The 20,191-nt window shown below is 34.8% G+C and overlaps 1 protein-coding gene across 9 annotated transcripts in view; it reads left to right on the top strand.

Annotated features, from left to right (window-relative positions):
* The window catches only part of CNTLN (centlein), a 325,461-nt gene that overhangs the window by 87,743 nt on the left and 217,527 nt on the right, over window positions 1-20,191 (top strand). For all 9 annotated transcript variants that reach the window (XM_087444653.1, XM_087444645.1, XM_087444650.1 and 6 more), the window contains 2 exons: window positions 5,874-6,011; window positions 15,041-15,199. In XM_087444653.1, the coding sequence (XP_087300779.1) occupies window positions 5,874-6,011; window positions 15,041-15,199 (297 nt within the window). The remainder of the gene's footprint in view (window positions 1-5,873; window positions 6,012-15,040; window positions 15,200-20,191) is intronic.

Raw genomic sequence — 20,191 nt, forward strand, 5'->3', positions numbered from 1 at the left:
ACATCTATGTCTTCTTCCTGATCTCAAGGAGAAAGGATTCACTCTTTCACTGTTAATTATGATATTGGCTGTGAGTTTTTTGTTGATGTACTTTATTAGATTAAGGAAGTTACCTTCTATTCCTAGTTTGTTGAGTGTTTTTTGTTTTTTTTTTTTTCAATCATGAGGGCGGTGTCAGATTTTGGCAAATGCTTTTTCTGCATCTATTGAAATGATCATGTTGTTTTTGTCTTTCATTCTATTGATATGGATTACATTACCTGATTTTGGATGTTAAACCAACCTTATGTTGCTGGGATATCTTTATCTTTATGTGAATTTGGTGTCAGCATAATGCTGGCTTTATGTAATGAGTTAGGAAGTGTTCCCTCCTCTTATGTTTTTTGGAAGAGTTTGAGAAGGATTGGTATTAATTATTTTAAAATGTTTGGTAGAATTCAACAATGAAGCCATCTGGTACTGGAATTTTCTATGTTGGGTAGTTTTGATAACTGATTCAACTTCTTCACTTATTATCTGTGAATGTCTTAATTACTCTCTAAATTTTGAAGGACTGTTTTGCTGGGTATAGAATTAAGTGTTGACAGTTCTTTTCATTTAGCTCTTTAACTTTTACTTTCACTGCCTTTGGTCTCCATGGTTTCTGATGAGAAATCAGCTGTTAATCTCTCTAAGGATCCCTGTATGTGAAAAGTCACTCCTTGTTGCTTTCAAGATTCTTTGTTTTTGGCTGAAATTCAAAAGTTTGCTTGTAATGTATGTCAGTGTGGGTCTTTTTCTGTTGATGTTACTTGGAGTTTGTTGAAGTCTTTGGATTTGTAGGTGCATGTCTTTCATCAAAATTGGGACTTTTTGGCCATTATTTCTTCAACTGTTATTTCTGCCCCTTTTTCTGTCTGTTCTCTTTCTGGGACTCTCATAATGTGTATATTGATCTGCTTAATGGTGTCCCACTGTTCCCATAGGCTCTGCTGAATTTTCTTCATTCTTCTTTCTTTCTGCTGCTCAGATTTAATAATTTCACTTGTTGTATCTTCTAGTTTGCTGATTCTTTCTTCTGCCTGCTCACATCTGTTATTGAACCCTCTGGTGAATTATTCATTTTTGTTATTGTACTTTTTAGCTCCAGAACTTGTTTGATTCCTTTTTACAATTTCTGTCTCTTTATTGATATTGTTTTGGTTTATACATTATTTTCCTGATTTCATTTAGTTCTTTTTTCATGTTTTTCCTTAGCTACTTGAGTATATTTAAGACAGTTGTCTTAAAGTTTTCGCCTTGTAAATATGATATATGAGGTTCCTCAGGGATCGTTTCTGTTAATTTATGTGTTCCTTCGAATAGGCCACATTTTCCTCTTTCTCTGTATGCCTTGTAATTTTGTTGTTGAAAGTTGGGCATTTGAGTATTGTAATATAGTAACTTTGGAAATCAGATTCTACCCTTTCCAGAGGCTTTGCTGCTTTTTTTAAATTGTTGAAGGCTGTGGTAGTCTGTTGGTTTAGTCTTTCAATTTGTTTTTGAAAGACTGTATTTGTTGTTGTGCACGGTCATTGAAGTCTCCATCCTTTAGCTTTTGTTTAGCTCATGTTGTGATACAGGTTTCCTTGAATGCCAGGAGCTAAAACAAACAAAAAACAAAAGAGAAAAAAAAAAAAAAGACACAGTTAAGAAACGAATCCCTCTCCCACTCTTTATAGATTGGTGGTGTGCTAGGACACTCTTTCAATACTTATCCAGACTTGTACTGAGTCCAGAGGTCAGCCTGAGGTGAAAAATAAGATAATCTCCTTCCATCATTCCTGTAGGTATCCCCCAGAGAAGTGAGAACAGACACACACTATAATCTGCTAGTAAAGTCTGTTCTGCTCCCTCCTGGATGAGGGACCAGGATGCCCTACTGGGAACATGGGCTACTGCCACTATAAAAATTCCACTGCTTTAACATTCTCTGGCTTTAAGATGGCCAGCATGGTGGGGATGGGATGGGAAAGGGCAAGTGAAAACTCCTCAAATCTTTCATCTCATTTTCAAGTTGCTTTTTTTCTTGGTTCAGCATTTGCTTAGTTGCTGTAAACCTTTGAATGCTTTCCAGGGTTTTTTTCTAACATTGATTTTGACAGTTTCTGCTTGTTTTTCGATGTTTCTGCCAGAGCAAGAGTGCTTCGAGCTGCATACTCTCCCATTTGGTCATGTCACTCATCACTTTCATTTTTAAATGATAGCTTTACTGGATATAGAATTCTGTGTTCAAAATTTTTTTTCTTTGAGCACTTTGAATGTTATTTCACTGTCTCCAGGCTCCATTGTTTCTGAAGAAAAGTCAGTTGTTAATCTTATTGAGATCTCTTGTAAACGATGAGTCATTTTTCTCTTGCGGTTTCTAAGAATTTCTCTTTGTCTTTTGTCTTTTGGCGTTTTTACTATGATGTGTCCGTTTGCAGATCTCTTGTGTGTACTACTTGGAGTTTGAGCTTCTTGGATGTGTGGATTAATGTGTTTCATCATTGTTGGGTAGTTTTCAGCCATTATTTCTTCAAATCTTTCTTTTCTATTCCTTATTCTCTTGCCTTTCCTTTTGGTAGTCCCATTATTGTTGGTGCATTTAATGGTGTCCTATATTTCTCTGGGGCTATTAATTTTTCATTATTCTTTTTTCTTAATTTATCTTCAAGTTTGTTGTTTTCATTTCTTTTTTTTTTTTTTGTGAGGAAGATCAGCCCTGAGCTAACATCTTCCAATCCTCCTCTTTTTGCTGAGGAAGACTGGCCGTGGGCTAACATCCATCCCCATCTTCCACCACTTTATATGGGATGCTGCCACAGCATGGCTTGCCAAGTGGTGTGTTAGTGCGTGCCCGGGATCTGAACTGGTGAACCCCAGGCCGCTGCAGCGGAGCACACGCACTTAACGGCTTGCGCCACTGGGCCAGCCCCTGTTGTTTTTATTTCTATCAGTTCGTATTAAATGTTGAGCTCCTCTAGTGAGTTTTTTTTTTCATTTTAGTTATTACGGTTTTTAAGCAGCAGAATTTCCATTTGGATGTTTTAGAATAATTTGTATCACTTTATTGGTATTTTCTATTGGATGACACCTTGTCATTTTACCTTTTTTTTGTATTTTTAAAGATATGGTACTTTTTTTTTTTTTTTTTGGTGAGGAAGATTAGCCCTGAGCTAATATCTGTTGCCAATCCTCCTTGTTTTTTACTGAGGAAGAGTGGCCCTGGTCTAACATCTATGCCCATCTTCCTCTACTTTATATGTGGGATGCCTGCCACAGCATGGCTTGATAAGTGGTGTGCAGGTCCACACCCGGGATCCGAACCCACAAAACCCGGGCCACCGAAGTGGAGCACATGAACTTAACCACTATGCCACCGGGCTGGCCCCAAGATATGGTACTTTTTAAAGCATGAGTTTTTAGTTCTTTAATATTTATAATGGCTGTTTTGAAGTTTTTGTGAAGTCTGACATCTGGACCCTCTCATGGGCAGTTTCTATTGCCTGCTGTCTCTCCTCTGTGTGAATGACACTTTCTCTTTGTATGTTGTAATTTTTTGTTGAAAAATGGACATTTAAAATTATATATTGTAGCAGTTTTAGATACTGATTCCTCATGGCCCCATCCCTAGGGCTTCTTGATGTTTGCTCATTTGTTTAGTGCTTTGACTGGATCGTTTCAGTAAAGTCTATTTCCCCTGCCGTGTACAGCCTCTGATGTTGCTTTTCAGAGAGCACAGACTTGGACATGTACACATTCATGCTAAGATCATAGTGATTTTAGCTGGGTCTTCTTCACTGTCTCTTCTCTTGATCTATTAATATGTCTGTCACTGTTGGTATCACACCCAGCTGTTTGCCTCCAAAAATTGCTGGCTGATTTTTTTATTGTTTTTGACAATGTCCTGGGACTCAAATTGCTCCACAGTCTGGTCTATTTAAATCTGGGCCTCTTTATAGGTTTAGTTTTTTTTTTTTTACTGTGGTAAAATACACATAAAATATTTATAATCTTAACCATTTTTATGTGTACAGTTCAGTGGTGTTGAGTACATTTACATTGCTGTGAAAGAGAGCTCCAGAACTCTTTCGACTTGCAGAACTGCAACTCTCTGCTTATTAATAACACCTCCTGTTGCTCCTTCACTCGAGCCCTTGGTAACCACCATTCTACTTTGTGTGTCTATAAATTTGACTACTTTAGATGCCTCATATAAGTGGAATCATATGGTAATTGTCCTTTTGTGACTGGTTTATTCATTTAGCATAATGTCTTCAAGGTTCATCCATGTTGTAGCATGTGACAGATTTCCTTTCTTTTTAAGGCTCCATCGTGTTCCGTTGTGTGTATATACCACATTTTATTTATCTCTTCCTTCAACATTTGCGTTGCTTCCACTTCTTTAGTACTACTATACACATGTGTGTGCAAATATCTCTTCAAGACCCTGCTTTTCGGGGGCCGGCCTGGTGGCATAGTGGTTAAGTTTGTGTGCTCCGCTTTGGCAGCCTGGCTTCAGATCCCAGGCGCAGACCTATGCACTGCTCATCAAGCCATGCTGTGGTGGCATCCCATATATAAAGTAGAGAAAGATTGGCACAGATGTTAGCTCAAGGCCAATCTTCCTCACCAAAAGAAAAAAAAAAAAAGACCCTGCTTTTCATTCTTTTGAGTATATACCCAGAAGCAGGGTTGCTGGATTATATGGTAGTTCTATTTTTAATGTTTTAAGGAGCCCCCATACTGTTTTCCATAGAGGTTACACCATTTTACGGTCCCACCAACAGTGCACAAGGGTTCTTCTCCACATCCCTACCAACACTTATTTAATCTTCCTTCCTTCCTTGCTTGCTTGCTTCCTTCCTTCCTTCCCTCCCTCCCTCCCTCCCTCCTTCCTTCCTTCCCTTCCTGCTTCCCTCCCTCCCACCTACTTAGGTATCTATCTATCGTTGCTCTTCTTGTAATAAATGAGGATTTAGGAAGTATTCACAGTACTATCTTGGCTGAAAGCCAATATTTTTACCTTTAAAAGATGACTCTATCTACTACAGGGTGAATATATGAAGTATGGGACCATGGCTAGAGTGGATCTCTAGAGCTTGACCTAAGCATGCTGCTCACTTTTGGAAATAAGGAACATATAGTGTTAAGTGGGCATAGTCTATTTTTAGTTACAATATTTATTTAATACTTGATGAAAATACTTATAATTAATTTTCTAATTTTTTTTGCAATAATTTTTGAAAAAATATAACATCAATTTTTAAATTGTTTCAAAATGAAAAAAGATTTAGAGGATTATCAGGAGGAAAAGGCCAACTTGGAAGAACTTTAGGTGACATGTGACCACAATCAAGGGAACGCAGCATGATCTGAATATCAAACATTGTAAAATTATTTTGATATCTTTTAGTACTGTCCTTTCTTCTCTGAGTGTGTCTATCTGTGTATTTAAAATAGTGGAAATAATGAAATATCTGCCATTCATTCTGATTAATATTTAAGTAAATGAGCTCTTTTTTTGTCCATGTAACTAACAACTTTTTTTTAATTGTAGAATAGTTTATTGTAATTTTAACAAATAAATTTCTATATAGATTTTCAGGTTTGTTTGTTTCAAATTCTTAACTTTCACACCAGGAAGCCATGATACTTTTTCAGTTTCTGAAAAAGGTAACCTGTGACTGGTGTAAAAGTTATCATTTGTACTAAAATCTTTTAATTAAGTGAAAACAAAGAAAATATAAAACACTACTAATTTGTCACTGTCATTTTGTAGACAGGTTGGTTAAATATAACAGACTTTTTATTTTTTTTTATTTATTTGATGTTTATTATATTTGATTATGATATATGTGCTCTAATTATAGGCTTTTGAAGACAGTTTAAGTGAAGCAAGGAAAGAAATTGAAGTGTCGCAGAGTAAATATAATGCTCTGTCATTACAATTGAATAATAAACAAACTGAACTTATCCAGAAGGATATGGATATTACCCTGGTCAGGCAAGTATATTCAATTTTTAATTTAACATTATAGAAATGTCCTTACTTATTAGAATGGCAGCATTTATGTTTAATATTAACACCCCAAAATGACAGCAATATGTCTTTTGTGGGTACATATGTTTGTGCATTGAAACTTTATGAAATTATACGCACCAAACTGGGAATAGTGAACTGGGAGAATCAGGAGTTTCACAGGACTGGGAAGAGCGTTCTCAAAGCGTAGCCTTTGAGTTTTTAACTGCATTCATTCATTGCTTCCTTCTACAGTTCCTAGCCATGTGTTGTATAATATTCATTGTTGTTATAATGAACAATAAATGAGAAACCCAATTTTGGCTTTTTATTTTGTTATATTCTAAATAGTTTTATTTTGTGAAATATTCTCTTTCTATCAAAATAGTTCTGTAATGCTACTTATAAAGTGGGATTACTTGAAAAACCTGTGTTTCTAAGTGTTTTGAAAGATTTTAAACTACTTATTAATTTACTTTGGAATTACCTTTATCAGAAAGTAGTGTTAGAATAAATCATAAATATGTAAGTATATATACACACACACATATATATATACATATACACACACACATAAATGTATGTGTGAATTTTTTAATTTAAACTAATTAAAATAAATCGTACTACCAAAGTTTATCATATACCTGTATAAGAACAATTTCATCCTCTGATGCTACCACCATATATATATGTAATATTATGTTATATATAGTTATAATTATTATATACAAGTATATTATATAAATATTATATATCTTATAGATTATAATAAATTATTTTAAATTATATATAATATATAAATATTATATAAACTTATATAAAACATTACAATTTTATATTTGTTATATATTTATATAATATATATTTAATGTATTGCCAGATATATATATATATATATTTGGCCTGCCCTGATATATATATATAGAAAAATCCTGCCCTGATATAGATATATATATATATCAGGGCAGGATTTTTCTTGGATAACAGTTAATATATCTATTAATCTCTTACCCAAGCAAAAATTCATTTTGTTACATTTTAAAAATCTTTCTATCAAAGGAGTGAGGAAAAGTATAAACTTTATAGATGATAGACTGGTTGGCTTATCCACTAATGGGGTAATTATTTTTTTAAGCTAATAATTTTATGAAATCCGAATAGTAATTTGAAACAGCAATAGAATCTTAGATTTGGAAGAAATATTAAAATTATCACTTATTCCTATCTTCTTCCCAATAAAATAATATAGCTTTTAGTCTTTGCTTGATACTTTTACTTTATAGGTTTCTCAGTACTTTTCACGACTGTTTTTTTCATTTTATGTTGTTTAAATTTGAGCATTGTTTCATATATTGAGTTTAAATTTGCCTTTTTACACTATCCACCCATTTGCCTTGGTTCTTTTTGTATAGAATCTCAGAGACAATCTAATTTCTGTTCTGTAGCACCAACCTTCAAATAATAGAAGATAACTTTATCAATAACTTTATTTTTTCATTAATTTATTAACTACCTATATTTCTCATAATTTTTCATGTACATATTTTACAGATGTTATACTGTTTTATGTTGTCTTTCCAAATATATTCCGTGTTGTCAGTATCTATGTTGTCAATATTCTTCTTAAAATACAGCATTTAAAACTGTACAATATGTTCTAACAATGACCTTTCCATTTTAGAGTATGATGGCTTTAAACCGTGGGAGGAAACGTGGAATCCATTCTAGGATACGATGCAGTGTTAAGTGCATGGGATTTGAGTAATTATATTTTCTACTAAATTTTGCCCCTGCATTTGTATATTTGAATTTAATGTATCACAAGAGCTATAAGCTACAGAATATAAGATAATAACATCCACAGATGGACATTTTCTTAAACGATGGACCATGTGTAATTTTAAGAGTTTGATTATCAAAGGACTCATAGAGGAGGAGGAAATATCACAGAGTTGGAAGTTGGAGGAGAGGACTTTGACTAAAACCCTCATTATAGTGTAGTAGTTGAGATGTCTGCAGTGTTTCTCCTGAGTTGTCTGAATAAGGGTTACCTGTTGGGTGTACTACATTTCCTTTCCTTCCTATTTTTTATTTCTTGGGGGGATGATAGTTATGATATACTAACATCTGTATGTTGTACAAAAGACACACAAAGCCATAACTGTGGGAAAAGTGGTCTATGCTCTTCCTTATTTGGATACTTTTCCTTAGTGATAAATATGGAGTTGGCCTAGCTTTATTTCTTTATGGGTTTATTTCTTTGGAATTCATAATCTTTTGCATGTTTATTGAATATTTAATCCATGTCACCCATTATACTATGGAATATTGTCGTGAACTACCTCAAATGATTTTTCCCCTGAGTTAGATTATAAATAAATAAGTACAAGTACATATATAATAATGTATATGTCTTTAATATATACAGAACACCTGAATATATACCTAGAACTTGCATAAAAAGCTCTAACCAATTAAGTTGCCTGACTAAAATTTTTGCCTGAATAGGTAATGATTCTGTAATTACGTGGAGGGTGGGCTAAATGAACAGCCCATCTTCCATTGAGAAGTTGGGCTATTGTCAGTTGAGTTGGAACGTTTTCTTACAAAATAGCTGTGACTCTCCTACAAAAAAATGAAAAAATTGCAGTCAAGACAGTGTAGTCATAATTTTGGTTAGGAATACCATCAAAGTCAGAATCCTGAGACTGGATTAACGCATCTGGATTGCTGGTGTTCCCAGGCACTTAGCAGAAGCAAGTGTAAATTATCTCTGGAGGATGATAAAACGGTTCTGTCCTCAAATTATGTCTACAGTTTTGCTAACTAATGTCTGGCACATAGTCAGAAATATCAAGTATGTAGTAAGGCAAGAATAAAAATTAAAGAATTAAAATTGTAAGAGCTGGAAATGAAGGTAAAAGACCTAATTATTTGCCTATAGTATGATTAATTCACATAGAAAACTCACAATAATTTATAGAAACGTTTAAATTAATAAGTGGGTTTAGCATACTTGGCAGATACAAGGTCAGTGTATAAAATTCAATAGCACTTTTCATACTAGCAAAAAAAATTAGGAAATGGACTTAATAATAATATAATTTAGAATATGACTGAAAATATAAGGAGTAAATATAGTGAAACGTGTGTTACCTCTATACAGAGAACTATAAAATATTATTGAGAAAAAAAAGGTCTGATATGTGCAGGGATGTACAAAGTTCATGATTTGGAAGACTCAATATGATAAAAATGTCACTCTCTCCAAATAGACTTTGAGATTCAGGATAATACAGATTATCAACAACAGGAAACCATTACTACCCTAGACCAGAAAGGGCAAGGAGAGAAGCTGTTACTAGATCTCTGTGAGAAGTCTAGCGCTGGAAGAGACGCTGGCTAATAGAAGTATCCTTAGACAGAGAAACAGAGACACTGCCAACTGTGGCTCCGCAGAGAGGGAGCTAGAGAAAGAAATACCTTGACCTCTTTCTCTTTTACCCTCTAATCACCAGCCAGCACTTCCAGCTTATCAAATTCACTCAGACCCGGAGGACAAGGAGCCAGGTAATACAGTCTGCAGAGGTTGACCTCTTAGGCTAGAAAGTAGGCTAGAGTACTAGAGAGTAGGGCAGAGGTGATGAAGATTGGGTAAGAGAATGTGTGGTGCATTCTCAATTATTGCTCTTTTTCAGAGCTTTCCTGGGCATTTATTGCTTATTAATTTTTCAATATATACTTTAGAGTACACACGTCTATTTCTTGTTTGGCATTTTATTAGAGGATCAAATTTACAAGTAAACCTAAGGAGAATTGGCATCATTATGATGTCAGTCTTCCTATCTCCAAGTATGGTATTCTATTCCATTTGTTTTGGTATCTTTATGTCTTTACAAAATGTTTTAAGTTGTTTCTCATAGGGGTTTTGGTATTTGTTAAATTTATTCCTAGCTATATCATGTTTTTTGTTAGTATTTTAAATGGAATTTTTCCTTCTCATGTAGTTTCCAACTGATTTTCCTTTTATTGCTTATGGTTTTTACTTTGCATATTTTGATGTGCTATGATTTGATAGGTAAAATGTTCATAATTCTTTTGTTATTACTGTGAATTGTACTTTTTACTTTTTTCTGTGTAAATTTTTTGCCTTGAGTTCTAATTCCTCTGAAATTAATACTGCTATTCTTTATTTTTGTTTATATTTATATGATAAAATAAGAACATAATTATTTTGGTACAATGATGCATGTGAATTATAGAAAAATACACACAGTACAGAAAACTACAAAGAAGAGAAAAAAAATTACACTTAACATACAACCATAAAGAAATAATAGCTATTAAAATTTTGTGAGAATCATTCTAGCTTTTTCTCAATCCATATTTCTAGATTGAAGATTAGGTAGACAGGAGTTTTTAGATAAAAGGGACTATATTGAACGTGTTCTTTTAATAAGGAATAACTTTAGTTTTTGTGATATAATGGAAAAATAAGACACTGATGTGAAATTGAGGAAATTATTAAATCTCGGATAATTATTTCTTCTCTGTAAAAACCACTAACTTTTTCTCTCTTTAAAGCTAAGAAACAAATGGCATAGAAAACTTTGGAGATTGATGTCATTGTGTTGTTTTTTAAAAAACTACATTTCATCTTTAGTTGGTTTTGATACCTTGCTGTGTATACTTTGGAAAATAGGACATACATTCAACCGTTTTAACTCTTTCTCACTTTGCATCTCAAGATTTATGACATTTGTCTCCTCTTGTATAACCACAGTGCCCAAAGATGGTTAGGCTTAGTTCTGTATATTGCTTCAGTGCTCATCACTCAACTTTTTACTTGTTTTTTAAAAATGTTTTTCTCTTGCTGTATTCATTCCTGTACTTTATTTTGATTCATCTCAAGGGCCCATTTTTACCAGGCCTTCCCCATTGCTAGAGTATGCTTTCTCCCCACTGGCATCAAATTTAGCCACATGACTTATCTTGGCTTATGGAACGAGAGTGCAAGTGACATATGCCATGTCCTGGCAAATGTTTTAAAAGAGTCATTGCCTGATTTGCCTTTGCTTTTCACTCTCTCCCACCGTAGTGGCATATTCCTAATACAATCTGCTGCTCCAGTTTGGATCTTAGAATAGAGGAAAGCCACATGTAATGTGAGCAAGCAATAAATCTTTGTTTTTGTAAGTCAAGATTTCTTAAACTGAAGAATAACCTAGAGAAGCTGTCTGAAACCCTCTGTCAATCTTTGCTATCAAACTTGATCTCTAGAGGGATGTTCCTAATTTATCCCATGGCCCACTCAATCCCTTAGATAGCATCAATGTAACTGAAAGATCATTGGATGTATCTTTCAGCAATACAATATTTTTTTAACAGAACTTAACATTCTTCTTGAGATGGGAAGAAGTATTGTTGGTTCTCAGCATCCTCTCAGCTCAACCCACACTTTCGTTTATTCCTTTTCATCTGTGTCTAGAGAACTTCTCAAATTTGAACCTATCAATTAATTTTATTTTCCATAGCTTTGATTTTCCTTATAACTGCTTTCATTATGAATTTTATTGCTATTATGACATCTTTCAATCCTTTTTTGTGTGTGTGTGTGAGGAAGACCAGCCCTGAGCTAACATCCATGCCAGTCTTCCTCTTTTTTGCTGAGGAAGGTTGGCCCTGGGCTAACATCCGTGCCCATCTTCCTCTACTTTATATGGGATGACGCCACAGCATGGCTTGACAAGTGGTGAGTTGGTGTGTGCCCGGGATCTGAACCTGCAAACCCCGGGCCGCCAAAGCAGAGCACATACACTTAACCGCTACACCACTGGGCCGGCCCCTCACAATCTTTCTTTATGTTATCCTTTTAATTTCGTCTATTCAACAACTGTCTTATCCAATATATCTTAGAAAACAGCCTGAGTGAAGGATTAAGTACTGAATACTTAGGGGATTCAATTCCAAAGCAAGTGGGAAAAGAAGAATCTGAGGCAGGGAAGGATAAAAAGTAATTCAAGGAAATGCATTATTTTGCTGACCTCTGCTTCATGATGAACCATGAAAAAGACAGCAGGTGCACTGAATTAGCCACTCAGGTTGATTCTAGACAGGCTATAGAGAGAAACCATGCCCTAGAGCAATCCATCAGATGGAAAAAGAAGAAAATTTATCTGTCTGGTTTCTTCTTGTGTTTTTTCTACCATTGGTCAAAGTTTGCTGCTTATGCCATGCCTGTGTTGTAGCATTTTATCCTACTCTGGAAGTGGTACAAGGAGACAAATGTGCTAAGCATGCAGTTGGTTGACCTCAAGTGGTGGAGCCACATGAGGTGTATAAATTTCATAGGCTGAAGTGGTAGTTAATAGGCTGAGGCAGAGCAAGGGACTGAGTGTCTAGGAGGGAGGTGAGGCTGAATCTGAAAAGGTACATAAGATGTGTCTAATATGATAACAAATATTTAATAAGGGACAGGAACTGTCCTAGGTGCTCTGTTTATAGTAGTGAACAAAAAAGTCCCTGTCTTCACAGCAATTTTATTAAGATCATCTCCATATCTTGGCTTTCTGTTGATAATTCAGAGAGATGTGATGGTTTCTTTTTCATATTTTTCTAGACCTTCCTTCTAATTCCTTCAATAACTCCTACTCAGAGGTATACTTTTTCTCTAGGTATGCACAATAAAATTTCTTTTTTCTTAATTCTAAGTACTTCCCCCTTTTAGTAAGTCCTATTTGTTTTTCTTTACTCGTTTTCAAATGAGGAAAGATCTAGACTAATTCAGTGTTTTCCACTGGTCCAGCTGTGTGTGTTTTGTAAGCCCTGTTTGTTGCTTACTTTGATACTGATCAAGTTCCATATTTCATATTTGCAACATTGGTGTACATTTCATTCCATCTACGCTTCAGAAGGTGGTGTGGGAAACACAGAGAAAGAAACATATCTATGTAGTGTAAGATTATGCTTCCATTTCACTTACTGAGAGTATGGCAGAAAAGAGCACGAGATGAGACACAAGAATATGCTCTTTCCTTAGTTGATTTTAATCCCCAAGTGCCACATAGTATGAGCATCTCTCTACTCTTGAGTATGTTTCTTCTGATTAAAGGTGTGTATATTTTGTTCCTCGTGACCCTTAAATGCAAGCCAACTACTGATTCAGACCCTCTCTTTAAGAAATAACAAATGTCTTCTAGCATTGGAGGAGAAATAAATTTACTATGTTTTACATTGTATTGAAAGATGATATGTTTTATCTTCATCGTGTCCCCTTTCTAAATGCAGCGTTTACCTGGGTCTCCTGGCTAACATACGTCTTGACTATATACTCTGATGGAATTTTATCCTATATCTATTGCCTGTCTTCTCTGATAATTCTTGCTAATGTTATTCTTGAAAAAATGGTAATACTCAGCAAGCATTATTACTGTCAGTCTCTTCTCCCCTCTTCTGCTGAGTACTACATTTCCTGGAGGCATTGTGCCATTATTGATTCTCTTCTCTCCCCTTCCCCGTTTTTGGACTGTTATTTTCTGCAACTTTCAGTTTTTTGGATAGTTACAAAAAGATGGTGCTCCTGTCTGAATGTTAGTGTTTACCCAAAATTCATATGTTGAAATCCTAATGCCTAATGTGATGGCATTAGGAGATGGGCCCTTTGGGAGGTGCGTAGGTCATGAGAGGAGAGCCCTCATGAATGGAATCAGTGTTTTTATGAAGGAAACCTCCCAGAGCTCCCTTGTGACTCCTGCCATTTAAGGCTACAACAAGATGTCTATGACCCTGAAGAGGGGCCTCACTCAACTGTGCTGGCACTCTGATCTCTGACTTCTGGCCTCCAGAACTATGAGAAATAAATTTGTGTTGTTTGTAAACTACCCAGTCTATGGTATTTTGTTATAGCAGCCTGAAACATGTACATACAGCTGGTGTATGTATATGTATCTGTGTGTGGGTGTGGAGGTTGTTGTTGTAGTTGGAGAATATTAATGTTCTAAACCTCTGAAAAGCAGAGCTCATTTCTGCGATATTAATATTCATCCATCTTCAACAACTGTCTGCATAGCTCTTTTGTTCCTTTTTTAAGATTTATCTTATGTGAACGAATCAGCAGTTTGAGGTTATAGGTAAAGAAAAAGTTTCATAAAAAATATATACTATATAGTATATACAAAATATATGCTATAGAGTGTATTTCTGTTAAATATATCTCTATAAATATTTTTCTCCTCAATTGAATACACAAAATATTTTCCAGTTTTATATGATCTGTGTCACACAGGATTCACTACCACAGGAATCTGGAAACCTGTGTCACAGAGGTCTGCTTTTCCTGGACCTTTAGTGCCATCGTTACTATCACCAACGGTTCATTTATCCTCCTACTTACCAATTTCACCCTGGTAAGTTGGAAGGACTGGTTTCACCTTGTGTTTCTCTTCTTCCATCTGACTTTTTTTGCCTCATCATTTCCTTCAAGCTGAATTAGAGGAGTCACAGAAATCCCAGCCCAGGCTCTTGAGGTTGCACACTAGTGGTTCTTTAAGGAACTTTGGTTTGAAAACTTAATTTGCCTTTTGGGATTCTTTTAATACAGTTAAAGTTCTGTATAAAATAAAATGAAAGGTTGAATTACCCTGTATTCAAAACTGTTTGATAACTACGGTTGGCATCAGTACTTATCAATTCTTGGATCTGGAAGTATAACTTAATTTCAATAAGAAGGTGGTATTATGTCTGTATATCTAGGGTTTTTATTACTATCAAGCTATAAAAGAAAATTGATAAGTATTTGGCTTTGAAAGTCATAGTAGTTCTATCAATACTTTCTAGGTGTATGTGATAAGTATTAAATACTTTCTATGTTATTTCTTTTATTAATATGTTTGCCTGTAGTAAAAAATTATAGGTGAAAAAATTGGAAGCTGATCTGTAGCCTTAGATGAACATAATTATTTAACTGAGATGATCCTTATTCATGCTTCTGTCTATTTATTGCTTGCTTTGCACAGGAAGGAATTGCAGGAGCTGCAGAACCTTTACAAACAGAACAGTGCACATACAGCGCAGCAAGCAGAGCTGATCCAGCAGCTTCAGGTTCTGAATATGGACACGCAGAAAGTACTGAGGAATCAGGAAGATGTTCACACAGCTGAAAGTATATCATATCAAAAAGTATGCTTTTATTCTGTCATAAAAATGTAAATTTATGTGTGTGAACTTATAAAAAATACATAGAATTCAAATTTTTTAAAATTTGAACATTTCTTTATTACTCCTTTTTATATATGTTTCTTCAAAATTCAAAATGAAATATGATTCCATTTGGTACTATTTAAAATTTTTTGAGTTTTCTTTATGGCTGTTAAAGCTGAAATATTTAAAATATAGATGCAGGTTTATTCTGTAGGATATTATTTTTAAAAATTGGAGTTTTGATATCTACTATGAAACATACTAGGACTGTAGCCCCTCAAACCAGAAAGGATTTGGGGAATGGAATTTCTCAGCCTTCTATTACAAGAAATTATATATATTCATCAAGCGTGATTCTAGTTTATGACCTAAAGCAGTCTTTCATCATAGAATCTGTGCCTTATTTTATTGGAAAATCTGCACAAACACAAATGAGTATGCTGATGAGGTCTTCAGGATCAATATTATCCAAGGATTTTTCTCTCTTTATTTTGTGTGTTTCTTTTAAGTAGTCATTTTACTTTATAGTTGTTTTAGGAGCCCCTCAAGAAGTCTTACCCAGCTATTTAGGTATGCTGACCGACTCAGCAGCAATAATTATAACTACTAATTAAAAAAAAAACAAAACCTTCATTGAATTCTCTATGTTTTGTGTAATGTACTAAGTTATTTATAGAATAATTTAGTTTCTATATAGGTCAACCCCATGAGATTGATATTATTTCCTTTTAATAGTTGAGGCAGCCAAGGCTTAGAGAGGTTAAGTAGTGCAATATATGTTATTTGGGGATTTTTTCTGTTTAAACTTACTCTTCTTCTAAAAAAGCAACAGGAAAATCCAATGTCTATAATTAACATGAAGTAAATAACTATTAACCTTTAAGCATATGTTTTTAAATGGTGCTTTGGAACAGTGGTCTTCAGTCTGTAGTCTGTGTTCCCTTTGAGCTTCCCTCGGGACTTGGGTGATACCAAGCAGAGGGTCAGCGCCTATCCTCTCCACTTGGAATAGAGCAACTCCACCTTTTTGTTTTGTATGGTGGCTCCATTGCTAAAATGACTGGAAAAATTGGACCTTATTAGTAGCTTTAATTTTTTGTTTTCTTTTTCACTTGTGTATTTAACTCAAACATTTCTCACGCTTCCTTAATTTTTGTTTAAAATTTCCTTACCTGTGGCAGTTTATATTCAAATATGTCTTTAGGGCTGCTTGTTATTAAAGTTCATAACCCTTTTTTCTCATGTGCTAATGCTTCTTTTTCTGTTTCTCCTCTCAGTTAGCAAGAAAGAACTTGATAAGGAGGAAGAAAAAGACAGTATTTGCTTCGCTATTTCCTTTTTCAATCTTGTGTTCTAAGATTCCTTTTTTAGTCTTGCTTAACTTAAAATTTAAGACAAAATGTTTAGCCCCTTAATTCTTTTTTTTGGTTGATTCTCCTGCAGCCTCTGCAGAGAGCTACCATCTTTTTTATAACCTACCTGAGAACTTTTATAGATTCGATATCATTTAAAACAATGGAATACTTAAACATTTGCATTTAAAATGATTATTACCAAAGTAATACATGCTTGTGATAAATTTTCAAATAATACAGAAGTATCTGAAACAAAAAATAAAGTCCTCTGCCCCCTCTCTGAGACCCCTGCCCCAGAAATAAACTCTCTTAACATGTGAGAGTATATCCTAGAGTTCCTCTAGAAGAAAATATTTTAAAATTATTTTCTTTTTTTAATTATACAAAAATTACATGAATACATTATGTAAAATATTGAAATACAATAGAAGTACTAAGAGTGCTAGCGTAGCAGATTTGAGTTCCCTTCCACTCGCGCCAGTTCATTTCATTCCCTACACTAGGGGTAATCATCTGAGTAGTCATTCCAGACCTTTTCCATGCATTAGATACTCGTGTGTGTGTGTGTGTGTGTGTGTATACATACACACATAGCACAAATCTATGCATCTTACAATTTTAATATTAGTTTATACTGTATTTACTGTTCTTTAACTTGTTCTTTTCGTATAATATGCCCTGAATATATTTCCGTGACAGAACATATAGCTCTTGCTCTCCTCCCCCTACTCCTCGTCCTCCAACAGGAACATATAAAGTATAGTGTGGATTTACCACAATCTAATTTGATGATGATTAACATCTCTCTCCCCAACTTTTTGTTGTTATAAATTTGTCTACAGAAGGAGGTGTTTCTCATTTCTTCTACAGCATCAGTCTCCCTCCTGGATCATTCCTAACCGAATACAAACATGCTGTTATGTCTCTGATCTGGGAGGGAGAGCAAAACAAATAAACAACAACAAATGCCCGTATTGACCCCACCATGTTTCTTTCCTTTCCTGCCTTCCCTTCCTTTTCCTTTTCGAGGAATATTCCTTGAAAGAGTTATCTTAACTTGTCTCCAAGTTCTTGTCTCCCATTCTCTTTTGAACCTACAGTAAAGTTTTTGCCCCTTTTACTCTGCTAAAATTTCTCTTCTCAGATCACTTGTGACACCCACATTGCTCAATTCAATGATCATATAGCAATCCTTATCTTACCTTACTTATCAGCAACACTTGTCACAGTTGATGACTCTCTATCCCTTGAAACACCTTTTTTTCCCCTGCTGGCTTGCAGCACACCACAGTTGTGTGGTTTTCTTCCTTCAGTTTCTAGCTGTACCTTTTCCCTTTCTTTCTGGTCTTTCCTAGTCTCCCTGTCCTCTAAATGTTAAAATGTCCCAGGCTAAAATCTTAGGACCTTTTTTTTTTTCTCTGTATAAATTCACACCCTAGGTGATTTTATCCATTCACCTAGGCTTTCAAAATAGAACTGTCCATTCTCTGATCACTCCCAAATTTGATTATTTACTCAGGATCTCTTCCATGAACTCTAGAAAAGAGTATATCTAATTGCCTACTTAACAACTCTTAACTTGGATGCCTGATGAGCATCTCCAACTTCACATGTTCAAAACTAAAGTATTGTCTGCTCTGCCTTCAACCCATGTCCAGAATTCTACCACTTTCCACACCCCTGCTGTCACCATTCTGTGCAGACCACTATCATGTATTACCTGTATTATTGCAGTAGTTTCCCACTTTGTTTCTTGGTTCCTGACCTTACCCCCTTTGAGTCCATTCTCAATACAGATCCCAGGATGTTCTTGCTAAAACTTAGTAAGTCAAATGAAGTCACTCCTCTCTTCAACTCCCTCCCTTCATTTCCTGTCTCATTAAAAGTAAAAGCCTAAGTTCTTACTACAACCTGTGAGACCCTACATGATCTGGCTCCTTATTACCTCTCAGATCTCATTTTTGCCTTCTCTTCTCCTTGATCTCTCCACTTCAGCCACACTTGACTTTGTTTTTTCCCTTAAAGATACCGGGTAGTCATCAACCTCAAAGCTTTTCCTCCAGTTATCTGCGTAGATAACCTTTTTACTGCCTTTATTCTTCGCCTCTTACAGCTTAAAATCTGGTTGGTAATAGACATTAAATAGGAGAAGTAAGAATGATGTATGTTGTAATAGTAGAAGTAGAGGGAAGTATGGGAACATAGCTGGGGTCTGTTCCTAGGTTAGGGTAAAAAAGGCTCTCCGTGATGAAGTGATGTCAGTGATGTTTATTCTGAGAAGATGCGAAGACATCAATGAGACAAATTAGTTTCTCATAACTCTTCTATGTGAACTCTAGTTCAAGCTATAAATTCCCTAGTCAGTGCCTTTCCTAAATTTGGAGACGTAGAGCTTATACACTCCTATCTGGAGAACTTGTCATAACCTGAACTTGGATCAGGGATAGTTTTTGAAACCTCACACACCTTCCCTTGGGATTATGACTGTCCCCTCCAAGAATCGTTATAGATAACGAGAGATGTGATGGGAATATGTGGTGCTTATGAATAGTATGGAGGAAGAAAAAAATAAAGAGCAAACTGAGATCTGCCATTTTAAAGAACTGGCTTACTTTCCCTCGGGTTTAGTCAATTTTTTGTCCTCTCATTTTTTCCAGTTTGAATTCCCTTTTGTTTTTATTTATTCCTCAAAAGTTACCTCTCAGGAGTGGGGTAGGGGAAACTTGACTGATTTTTAACTTGTTACTCATTCTGAAATTGTAATTCTCACTGTAGTATTTTAATTTCAATTTAATGGAAGTTATTTTAGATCCTTGTAGTTGTCCTAAGGTTTTCAATAGTGTGCTCAACTAGAGTCAATTCAGAAGTCCTTGATTATTTATTTATACTTTGTAAATTTTGCCTGCAGTTAGTAGACATTACAACTAATCTTCCGTTGGTAGTCTATGTGTAAATAGTTATCCATAAAAACACAGAAGAAAAACTTTTATAATTCCATCTCCCAGAGACAAATACTGTTAATGTTTTGAATATTTCCTTTCAGTTTTTTTAAATGCATTTTAACATATCTGCAGATATGCTAATATCTTTCACTTCACGTTATATTAAAACAATATCATGACATATAACTATTTTGGAAATAATAATATAATTTAACTATTTTTCAAATATTGATCATATATGCTGTTTAAATTTTTCACTATTGTAAATAAAGCTGCAATAAACATCCCTTTCTCGTTTTCCGGTTCAGACTATTAGTATTCATTAGAGAATATTGAATCTGTACACACTCACACACACACACACACACACACACTCACAACCAGGAAACAGTTCCTTTTATGAAAAAGCTAGTAACATCATATTAATGGTGTGCAGTTCACTCTTAATCGGTTCATACATAAAGATAGTCCTGGTTAAGTTATTAAACAATGAGAATGCACAGAGGATCATGGAGTTTGAAGGGGACCTGCCTACCACATGAGAAATGGCCAGTAAATGTTAAATTATTGAACCTTAAGGAGTTGTGTACAATGATATCCCACTTTGGATAATGCAATTTAAAAATCATACATGTTTATTTGAATTATTAGAGTATTTTTAAACTTTACAGGCA

The sequence above is a fragment of the Ceratotherium simum genome, chromosome 20 (genome assembly GCF_057802395.1).
Source record: "Ceratotherium simum simum isolate JZ-2026a chromosome 20, ASM5780239v1, whole genome shotgun sequence".
Taxonomy (NCBI): domain Eukaryota; kingdom Metazoa; phylum Chordata; class Mammalia; order Perissodactyla; family Rhinocerotidae; genus Ceratotherium; species Ceratotherium simum.